At 39.7% G+C, this 12,142-nt stretch overlaps 1 protein-coding gene and 1 long non-coding RNA gene across 3 annotated transcripts in view; both read right to left on the bottom strand.

Moving 5' to 3' along the window:
* The window catches only part of foxp3b (forkhead box P3b), a 47,049-nt gene that overhangs the window by 14,612 nt on the left and 20,295 nt on the right, over positions 1-12,142 (bottom strand). For both annotated transcript variants that reach the window (XM_032521581.1, XM_032521580.1), the window contains one exon: positions 1,958-2,050. In XM_032521581.1, coding sequence (XP_032377472.1) covers positions 1,958-2,050 — 93 coding nt within the window. The remainder of the gene's footprint in view (positions 1-1,957; positions 2,051-12,142) is intronic.
* On the bottom strand, positions 5,165-6,961 carry LOC116692947 (uncharacterized). Its single transcript, XR_004332818.1, has 2 exons — positions 6,889-6,961; positions 5,165-5,243 (listed from the first exon to the last, which is right to left on the bottom strand). It is a non-coding gene; the product is annotated as an uncharacterized LOC116692947 (long non-coding RNA).

The raw sequence follows: 12,142 nt of genomic DNA, 5'->3' as shown, positions 1-12,142 counted from the left end.
ATATATATATATATATATATATATATATATATATATATATATATTTAAATCCAGAGACGCGTAACACAACATAAACAGAGTTCCCTAACATTAGTTATTTGTAGTTATTTATGAGTTCTCACTAAAATAACATGATAATAATTTTTTTTATTATCACAACAGAACAGAGGAACATCAAAATAAATCAAAGTTTTGATAAATAAATGTATAAAAATACAAACTTAAGATATGAAACTTAAACACCTTTGAACAAAAACACAATAACAAAAAAAGTGTTGCCAACAAGAACGTTGTAGAGCGCTTTCTGGTGGACAAACTATGCAACACCAACACTCATAACATGGTTGACCGTCCATTTTTATTTTATTTTTTAAATATTAATTTATCAGAATAATTTATTTGTCATTATAAATTATTCTTATGAATGAATATTTAAAAAAAATAACCAAACAAAGGTTTATGAACTACTTATTGAAAGAAATGACTACATGACAAGATTATTTAGAAAGAAAGAACTATTTACGTACCAGATTAGAAGATGATACAGATGAAATGTAGCTGTGCTTTGTCAATTAAATCGGGTTGGTTTTGTTAAATACATTTTATGGTTCAGTTAACTTTACAACCATACTATGATTCGTACAGAAAGTTACATGTTATTATGAACCTCAACACTGTGCACATCAGGTCTCCTCTTAACTAATTTTCAAACGAGGGCCACTTGTGGAACACCTGCAGAACAGGGACATGATGAACTAGTGTGTGTTATAGCAGTGTTTTGCCATTGAGAACGAGCTAGCATGCCAGCGCTAGCATGTGCTTCGGATAACCCCTTTGTCTCGGCTAGTTACGTAGAAAGCCGTGCAGCTCACCCGAAGACTGTAGGCAGAGGACATTCAGAAACCTGTATCTTACTCAAAACAGCATGGATAGTTTTGTTTTTTTAGTTTGTATGTGTGTGGAAGAGACCCGGTACTGATAGCTCAGTTCGCAACGGTTAGCAACGGTTAGCTCCACGTAACTCCAAATAAAGATCACATCAAGCGAAACACACCGCCGTGGAGAGAGTGAACAACCAGACTCTGATGAATCTTGTTCAGGACGCTTTTATTATGTGTGGCCGCAGGGTTTTTACGTTTTTTCAGTACAGTCAATCCCACGCAAAATGAGCAGCATGCTACCTCTAGCGTAAGCCGGGTTCTGAGCCTGTTGAACTGTTGAAATGTAATTTGGATTTTATTTATCTGGCCGGTCATGAATCTACCTTGGCGGGGCGTCCAATTAAAACCTACATGGGAATCACTAGATAGTGCTTCCTAGTGCCTCACTATGTACATTGTGCTGAAATAGTTCTTTTATAGATGCAAATAATGCTTCTTTTCTTTTTAAGATTAGTTTTTGGGATTTTTTTTTTAATTTTTTTTTAATTGTTTTAGACAGAGACAGTGGATAGACATGTGAAAGGGGGAGAGAGATTGGGGATGACACACAGCAACAAGCCGCAGGTTGGATTCAAACCCGAGCCGCTGCAGGACTCATGGGGCGAGCGCACTTACTGAGTGAGCTATATAAATGCAAACATTGCTTGTTAGGCTATTGTTACATTACGTTATTAATATCAACTTAAAAGTTCTGTCTTGACATTTAGAACATTGACATAGCCACAAACAAATGTTTGTTAAGGATATATATTGGAGAAATGAATGAAGTCCCACTTAATTGTGCGTCGTTTTCAGACGCGCGCGAGCTGTGACAAAGCAACAAAGCAAAAATGGTCTGTGAGAGCCATGTGGAGGCAATCCCAGCCCACTTTCTTTCTGAATGTCGAGGATAGCCCCTTTACAAATGATTCTTCTGTAATCTGTACTTCCTAAAGGTTAGAAATAACCATTCCCAAAAAGGCCACACAACTTCAGCCATGTGATTCCATGACTGTAGTACTCAGAAGTTAACTTACTTTAAGAAACTAGGGAAATCCTCAGACAGCACGTCACAGCCAGGCCAGCGGCAGAGGCCCCTCACAAACAGAACACTGGTCACCTCTGGGGGGCTGCGGAAACACAAAGAGCTCAGTCATGTACCAGGGATGTGACAAAGTATTTTCAGACTTAAGGTGCAGTAAGCAATACTGTGCAAAGATTGTTGATATTTGAACTCAACTGCCAAACAGATTCAATTTAAATTAAATATATAGTATCAAATCATAACAAGCGTTATCTCAAGACACTTTACAGATAGAGATGATCTAGAGCACACTCTATCATTTGCAGAGAGCCAACAATTTCAAAAATTCCCCCAAGAGCCAGCATTTAGTGCAACAATGGTGTAGAAAAACTTTGTTTTAGGAAGAAACTTCAAACAGAACCGGTTGCCGGTGCGGTTTGGGACAGAGAGACTCTGATACCAATATAAAGGAATATGATTCATAATAATTATAGCAGTGTGAAACTCTGCTAAGTGACTCATTGAATGGTTTCAGTTAAGTGCAGTAGTTGGTATATTTTTTCAGTCAGTCCGCTATTATCTGCCACGCTTTTTCTTACTTATTATTTTATAGAGGCCAAGTTTCCATCTTTACATATTATATGATTTGCCTCCTTGTAGGCCTATGGACATAGAAAAGAAAGACACTAAACTTGGACTCTAATATCTAGAAACTAATCTAGAAAGACAGTTAAGTGACAAATCCAATTCAAACTGTAAACATGAATGTAACAGCGTATATAAATCAGTTATTGGGATGGGGTGTCCGCTCCCTGTTGTGAATGTACACTATATAGTTATTGGTTCAGTGAACTAAGACTATAATTTGGGAGAAATGTTTAATTAGGATATGCCAATTTGTTGAATGTTAAAGAATTTAAAAAAATTAATCAACTCAAATAATTAAAAGGTGCAAGGTACACTTTATATATTGTTTAGAACACATCTGTAACTGTATCAGCCTTTTTTTTTTTAAATCTCAGAATTTCAACAGCTGCCGGTATATATTCATCAAACTTCTTACAACAATATGAATCAGTCTTCATACAGCAATAAAACAGTAACAATCTCACATGAATAATTATAAAAACAAAAAATGGTCACAATTTCAAATAATAACTTAAATGAATAGCAACATGCACCTTTTTTTATTTTAATGCAGTCTGATAATAATAATGTAAAATCACTGCTGAATGAACAGAAGAGCCAGCACGATTAATAAACCCTGGCTGTTTGTTAGCTGTAGAGAATAAATCTCTATGGTAACTTAGGTGCCTCTGCTTTTGTGAAACAGAGTCAAGGCTAAATTGAGCCAGGATAACTGGGAAATGGCTTAATCCTTTACCCTGGTTTGGTGAAATAGCCCTCTCTATGTATATGTTGTTGAAGTTGTTGTTATACGACCTCAGCAAACTCTTTGGTAAATCAACTTAAATTCTATCATGTTTCTCATATGGCCTCCAACAATTTTAATAAAAATAAGCTAAATATTATTGCGTCATCCCTGTATTGCTTCAGCAAATACAAGGCACTATTGATTTGGACATCTTATTGAATAAATCGCATCATTATGGAATCAAAGGACTAGCTCTTAGGTGGTTAACAAGTTATTTATTTGGCAGACAGCAATATGTAATAAATGAACAAATTTCCACAAGCAACCCATCAAATTTGGATGCCCTCAGGGCTCCATTTTGGGGGCTCTCCTTTTTATATTATACATTAAAGACTTCCTCCATGGTCTTACACAAAGTTGAATTTGTTGACGACAGAAACTTATTTATGTCACATGAGAGTCCAAATGCACTGCAAGAAATAATAAACACACAATAGACCTCTTTCTCTCCACATTCCTTCAGCAATTACTTTTGTGAGTACAGTGTTATCGTAACTGAACGTACAATGGCCAGACTTACAGAAATATGCCACAAGTTGTAATAAACTATAGTGTGAACTAGGGATGAGCGAGTACAGCATTATCTGTAGCTGTATCTGTATCTGTTTACCACATGAATGATCTGTATCCGTATCTGTACTCGGATTGGGCGGGGCCTAACCCGGAAGTGGTCCGATTTAACGTGGGTCGGGTTGTCTTGAAATGGGCGGGGCTTTAACCGGTATGTTATTTTAAGCATGTGATTGACATGGGTTGATCAGAAATTGTTATATTTATTGCTGATTAGAAAACTATTTACATGACAGCATCAGCATTGAGCTTCTGCCATCGGAGATCTTTTTAAACTGTCAGCTGCCCCCCCGCCCCCTCTCTCTCTGTGTCTCTCTCTTACTTACACACACACAACACACACACACACACACACACACACACACACACGCTGGAAATTAAAAAATTAAAAAAAGAACCAAAAACAAAAAAAATCACACTGATCATAAAAAAATAAAAAGTTAAAAAAAGAAAGTTATATTGAGTATGAAAACTCTTGTTCATTACATTTTACTTCATAATTGCATCCGCATGTGTTGTATTTATTGTTGCAAAACGTTCTGTATATAGTTTGTCTGTTACCATGACAACACCATTGATTGAAGCTTGATGCTGTCATGTAAATAGTTTTCAAATCAGCAATAATATAACAATTTTTGATCAACTCATATCAATTGCATGCTTAAATAACATACCGGTTAAATCACCGCACATTTCAAGAGAACCAGACCCACTTCCGGGTTAAATATGACCACTTCCGGTGTAGGCCCCGCCCAGTCCGGATATACGGATACAGATAATTCATGTGGTAAACAGATACGGAGCCTGGCCTCGATGGAGCTCTGCTTTGGACCTGCTCTCCTCGAGGGGAGGAAGTGATGACTTTTCCTGGGTGGAAGACCGCCTGGAGGAAGACGCCGGCATCAACCTCTTCCTGCACATGGAGACAGCAGCACTGTTTCCTGGTGCACTGGGGGAAGACAGCATTGATCTGCATCAGTACTGCCACTGCCGTGCAAGAATGCTGTGAAAATCCTTCTTCAGTTGATTTATTCATTTTGGAAAACAGAAATAACATCAAGCACGGATGCAGACCTCTCTAAAGCCCAGTGCCATACTTTATAGCAAGCTGACACTGTTTGTGTAGTCTAGAGAGGATACTAAAAATATATTAGAAAACATAAAATGCTTGTTATGTAGAATACGCAGAGGCTGGTTTGGTACCATGCTGTTGTGTGGAAGCTGTGTGGGGAACCTGCCGCAGCACTGATGCTCTCTGCTGCTTCTGCCTGACGCCTGCCATACTGCTCACACACTGTAAGGAGAAAAACACCATGGCAACATGTGGATTAGTGACAAAAAATATTTTCAAGCCCAATGCAAGAACATGTTTTTTTTATTGTTAACAAGCTCTCTACCCTTGACCAACTGCTGTCTATTGGCTTATTTCAGCCTAATGAACACCACTATATGGTCAGGGGGGGTTTCAGCATTGGCTACTCAACGCCCCTAAAAGTGCCAAAAGGGGGCCTGTTTCCTCATTTTCACTCCCAAAAGCAACACTGTTCTGTGTGCAGAATAAATTGAGTATTTTATGAGACGTGGCAATATTGTTTGTATTTCGTTGAGTGGTGTGGTGATGGTGATTTCAGGGCTGTTTCATGTTAAAGATCCGTGACATGGTGCTCTTCCGATGCTTTTATATAGGCCTTAGTGGTCCCCTAATAATGTATCTAAAGTATCTTTTACATAGACTTAGTGGTCCCTGGATACTTTATTTGAAGTCCTTTTATATAGGCCTAAGTGGTCCCCTAATACTGTGTCTGAAGTATGTTTATTTAGACCTTGGGGTCCTCTATACTGTTTCTGAAGTCTCTTTTATATAGACCTTAGTGGTCACATAATACTGTTCGGAAGTCTCTTTATTTAGACCTTAGTGGTCCACTAATACTGTATCTGAAGTCTCTTTTATATAGACCTTAGGGGTCCCCTAATACTGTATCTGAAGCTCTTTTATATAACCTTAGTGTGTCCCCTAATACTGTATCTAAGTCTCTTTCCCCAAAATTCAGCCTTAGTGCAGAATTACAGCCACTAGTCCCACAATGAGCTTTCCTTAGTATTTGCCATTTCTGGTCTGTAGCTTTTGAGGAGGAAGGGGGGGGGGCAAGGTTCAGGCTGGGGTGTGGCCTTGACCAACTGCCACTTTTCTCATTTGAAAGCCATGTGTCTTTCTCTCATGGGTGGGCCAAATTCTCTGGGCAGGCAAAGCAGAGAAAGGGGAATTAACCTTGCACCTTATGACCTCATAAGGGGCCAGATTCCGATCAATGCTGAGCTTTAATTTTCTCAAAGGCAGAGCAGGATACCCAGGGCTCGGTTCACACCTATCTCCATTTCTAACCACTGGGGGACCATAGGCAGGCTGGGGGAACTCATATCAATTAATAAAAAACCTCATAAGGGAAATGTTCATGCCATGGATAGTTTTTTTCCAAGTTTGTAAGCGGTGAAGCACCAGAGACACAAAATAACACCACAAATCCCAGAAATTTGATTTCTTTTCATAATATGGGCAATTTAAAAGAGGATTCTAGCTTCTTCTAGAAGCATGAGAGGGTCCATGAACAATAATTTGTGCCGGAAACACATTCAAATAATTGAATCACACTGGTAGTTTTGACCACCTCTGATAACGTATATTTATTAAGTCAAATATTTCCCTGTATTGCAAAGCATAAGCATGTGGTAAATATGATACATGGTTATACGTATAAAGCCTTAGCGTTAGAAGGACTGTAGCCCTACGAAGACCAGCTTAAAACATAAAGCTAGAAACAATGTAGTCTGTTTTATATTATTATTTATATATAGAATAATATGAAACATTGCCTTCAACTTAGGAAAACATTTCTTATGTATTGTGTGAATAGAGCTTGTTGCAGGGTTTATTTGCATACTTGAGTTCCTGCCGCGTCCCCGGTCTGAGCAAGGGGATTAGGGCGTGGCTCTTCCTGCGGTTTGATCTTGTCCGTTGGGGTTGAGCCTGTCCACATCTCACACTCTCGCCGCACGTCTCGGCATCTCTGCAGTAGGACACAAGAGACATTGACGCTTCACCATGGACACTTTGACTTGTTACAAACTTTTCTCTGCATTTATTATTTCGGGAAGAAAAAAACACACCCGTCTCCTTTCCTTTTCCAAGCTCATAGCTACGTTTACTGCTATAAATCAATTTAGGAAATCAAAAACATTTGATTGATGGTTAAGTGACCCACTCCAAACTGCGCTACTTTTATTTTTCAAACTGCATTTAAATAACCCCAAATTTAAATGAACATCCGATAACTCCAGCCACTGTACAAATGCCTGTCCAAGCAATTTGATGCATACATGGGTGAAAAAGAGATTTTCTTGCCAGCTGCTGCGTATCCAACCCATAGACCGTTACTATTAATATTAAAGTACTGTACAGTGTTCGAGCCCTCGGCCCCTCTTTCAACCAATAATGCAGATGTTGCATTGCCAGCCCCTGTCTTCTGTGTCCGCCATTTTAGTTCAAGGCTCTAGGAAGTTGCCTCCTGGTCTTCTACGTCTTTGAGTAAAATCTTCTACAGCACCTTTAAAGTTGAAATGTCAGCTTATGAGCCAATACTCCCTGAGGGTGACGCCAGTCACGTCCGGATGGACAGTGCGCTTGGCCTTCTCATTGTAGCTGCATAGAGCCAATTTTTAAAACATTCCACTTGTTTTCTCCATCAGTACGTCACAATGGCACCAAGCCAGCGCCGAGCTCGCACCGCACCCGGCACCGCAACACCCTTTGTTTGTCTACAGCAGAAACCCCACTTGCGTCGTTCCTCTTCGCAGATTCAGCCGTTCCTACTCCTAAAAGTAAAAACTGCCGAGGTGCCTGACAACTAATTAGTAAATAATCTTCAAATTTGCTATTGTGAGTTGTAAGGGCCTTTACAGAGTCAACGGGAGCAAGCAACGCGAAGCAAGCAACGCGAGCTTATGCAATTCATCGTTCACGGCAACCGCGGGTAGCAAGACGGCTGATATTGAGATCAAAATGGCAACTGAAGAGAGTGCATCCTGTCACTCCCCGATGTAAGTCGAGTGCAGATGCAAAACGCTAACTAGAGACTTCTGTAATGTTAATCAGTAAAATGGACCTACTTAACGAAGTTTGTTCCCTGCTGGCTACAAGTTAGCATCAATCACATGAATGGCGTTTTGAGCAAACGTTAGCAATCAACAAACATAGATAGCTAAAACATTTTTTAAATGTTTCCTATCTCCTTTTGTTGTTTGTAATGAGAAAAGTTACTTTATGGATTTCACAAATTTCAGTTAGACACGTTACCACATCAACCATTTAAATCTGCACTCGATTCACATCGGGGAGTGACACATCCTATTGCTTATTTTTTGCTTATTGAAATGGTGACATCGGGATCATTCATTTTCATATAAAGGCTACTGAACTTTGCGAAACAAATATCAAATACCAAATAAAAAAACAGCATGTAGCCTACAAATCGAGAGGCAAATTAAGTAAAATTAAAAGGCCATACTGCAGCATAGCTGTTTGATGTTGCGCATCAAAATAGAGCTTTGTTCCGGTGGGAGATTTTGTAGAAAATGGCACAGGTGATTCCAAAAGTGGTTGGACTGTATATCACTCCTCTTGCTTTCCCTCATTCTATCTCACCTGCCGTATTTCCTACAGCCTATCCTGAACCTGGATCCTGGATCCATAATCAGCCTGATGCTTTAGCTTCCTCTTATTATTATTTCTGTTATTTCTGGATGGCATCACCCTGGCCTCCAGCACCACTGTGAGGAATCTTGGAGTTATCTTTGATCAGGACATGTTGTTTAATTCTCACATAAGGCAAATTTCAAGGATTGCCTTTTTTTACCTTCGTAATATTGCAAAAATCAGGATATCCTGTCTAAAGGATGCAGAAAAATTAGTCCATGCATTTGTTACTTCTAGCTGGATTACTGCAATTCTTTATATCAGGCTGCTCGAAAAGTACATAAGACTCTTCCTGATCCGAATGCTGCAGCACGTGTTCTGACAGGAACCAGGAAAAGAGATCACATCTCTCCTGTTTTAGCTTATCTGCATTGGCTTCCTGTAAAATCTAGAATAGAATTAAAATCCTTCTTCCACCTACAAAGCTCTTCATGGTCAGGCACCCTCTTATCTTAAAGAGCTCATAGTACTTACTATCCCACCAGAGCACTGCGCTCCCAAATGCAGGTTACTGGTGGTTCCTAGAGTCTAAAAGTAAAATGGAGCCAGAGCGTTCAGCTATCAGTTCCTCCCTGTGGAACCAGGTTCCAGCTTCAGGTTCAAGCAGACACCGTCTCCACAGTTAAGAGTAGGCTTAGACTTTCCTCTTTGATAGCTTATAGTTAGGGCATAGATTGAATTAGTTAGGGAGTGAAGTCGCAGCGTCCGCCTAACCCGGCCCACCTGCTTCTCGTCATAGTTGTCAGATTTATCAACATATAATTATTATATACAAAATGTCCCAGAAATGCTTGTTACTAACCTAGCTCTGGGGATCATTCCCTGAGTCCATATGTACTTTTTTGCCCAGCATGTTTCCTTGGATCTGGGGGGCTCCAAATCAGGGAAGCAGCGCCGCCATGGTCCCCCCTACATTTTTTTGCGATGCCCTGTTACATCCTACTACGATCTGCGGTCCCAGCTACGTCCTGCTGTGCCTTGTAATGCCCACAGTGCCCTGCTATGCTATGAACTACTACAGAACTACTACAAACTACAATTTTTTTACTGTTATTGCCACTCTACATTTTAACCCCAACCGGTCGTCAGACACGCCTACCAAGAGCCTGGTCTGTCCCAGGTTTCTTCCTAAAAGAAGTTTTTCCTCGCCACTGTTGCACTGTTGCTTGCCTGGAGGGACTACTAGAACTGTGGGTCCTTGTAATTCTAGAGTATGGTCTAGACCTACTCTACTGTAAAGTGTCTTGAGATAACTCTTGTTGAATTGATACTATAAAAAATTGAATTGAATTGAATTGAATTTTACCCCCACGGGAGGCTGATGATGTTGGGTGGGTAGGGATGAGATGGATCTACAGAAACATTGGTTGTGTTCAAACCTTCTTCTGAAATATAACATGTACTTGAAATAATGTACAATCTTGCACAAGTGTTGTTGTGGAGTGATAAAGTCTGAAGAACACTAAAGTTCTGCTCAAGAAAGCTATTTGTCTCCTACCAGCAGTTTCTCTTCATTCTCCCAGTTTTATGAAGGGGACCTCAGTTTGGAGCAGCTGGCCCATCTGTGAGTAAAGCTCAAAGAGCTACAGTTTTAAACCTGCAGGTTGGTTTTCACATTTTTCGGAGGAAAATACCTTTTTTACGGCAGACATGTTGATATGTCATAGTGGAAAGCACAGGTGTATTCAAAACCATAATGATGGCTGCATTCCCTTAGAGAGGCCCTGTGTTGTGCATGCTGACTCCCTGAAATACTACTGGGACACTTTATGGAATTAAGCCATTGTTAAGGTTATCAATTTCATGGGTCTGTTCCTACAGGACAAGTCAAAATGTCTGCTGGAAGGTCTATGGCTTTGAATTCTTCTCACTGCTCCACATAGTTCAAACAAAACAACTGTATAACAGCTACAGAACCAGCCAAAAAACAGGTTCTGAGGCAACATGTGAAAAAAAGAACAACGGAAAATGATGTGTTTATTGAGTCGATCGTCCAAACTGCAGTGTATTTCTCGAGTATTATATGAAAGGACACAGTTTTGGGTGACAGGTGAATTGGAAAAATAATCATATGTGTAAATACCAAACTCCACACACAATCTGCACTCAAATGGAAGTTTCTTTTTTAAATCCTATTTTACATATGAAACATAAGTCCCACAGGTGTCATGGAGAAAAGATGACTATTCCTGTGCATTCACTTCATTTGTGCTCTTGAACTACTACTAATTACTGCTGCTACTACTACTCCTACTACTAATATAATAACATAATAATATAACTAAAACAATAAGTAACTACATATTAACATTTCTAGTGTATTTAAAAGATAACACAGTGTTGATTAACAGGCTACAACTAGGGGTGATCCGAGTATCCGCTGAAACGAGTTCCGGTACAGATAAACACTTTTGCCGAGTACAAGTATAACGAGTAATATGAGTCAATTCCGTGCTCGGATTGAATACAACCCCTCAACTGCCGCGCGCGTTCTGTGATATCACAGCGCCCCCCCCCCCCCCTACAAACACCTCGGATCAATCACCACACACACACACAGAACATGGAGAAATGCGCTTCCTCGGCCTCTCTCTCTCTCTCTCTCTCTCTCTCTCTCTCTCTCTCTCTCTCCCTCGTTAGTCAATCGGGTCTGTTCCGTTAACGTTTAGGGTTTCTTCAGCTTCAGTTTGTTTTTAACTTCGTTTGTAGTCCTTACATAGTACCTAGATTTCTGGTGAACGTGGGTTTCAGACATGCTGCTTGGTTTAAATGCAACTCCCGTTGCGTCTCTCTGCCATCGGAGAGTTTTTTTTTTTACTGTCAGCTGCCCCCGCCCCCTCTCTCTCTGTGTGTCTCTTACTCACACACACACACACACACACACACACACCACACACATATCCTGGTGGAATAAAAAAAGAAAAAAAGACCCACAAACAAAAAAAAATCACACTGATCATAAAAAAATAAAAAGTTAAAAAAGAAAGTTATATTGAGTATGAAAACCTTGTTTATACTTTTACATTTTACTTTACTTACATAATTGCAACCGCATGTGTTGTATTCTTGTTGCACACTTCTGTATATAGTTTGTTTGTTACCATGACAACACCATGGATCTGAAGCTCGATGTCGTCATGTAAATAGTTTTCAAATCAGCAATACCTATAAACACACCAGGTATGTGAGTGTGTGTGTCTGTGAGTAAGTAAGAAATACAGAGAGAGAGAGCGAGAGAGAAACAAAGAGAGAGAGGGGGGCGGAGGTTGGAATGTGTTTGTGTGGGTATCTTAACTTGTAATATTATTTATTTATACCGCAACTGCCTTTGATTTTTTTATAAAACACAGCAAGAAAGTTTCAGACACTCAAAAAAACTGTTTAGAGACGGCAGAGATGCAACGCGAGTCCCATTCTACCAAGCACTATGTCTGAACAAACCC

The sequence above is a fragment of the Etheostoma spectabile genome, chromosome 7 (genome assembly GCF_008692095.1).
Source record: "Etheostoma spectabile isolate EspeVRDwgs_2016 chromosome 7, UIUC_Espe_1.0, whole genome shotgun sequence".
NCBI lineage: Eukaryota > Metazoa > Chordata > Actinopteri > Perciformes > Percidae > Etheostoma > Etheostoma spectabile.
This window is presented reverse-complemented; position numbering and strand designations above follow the sequence as displayed.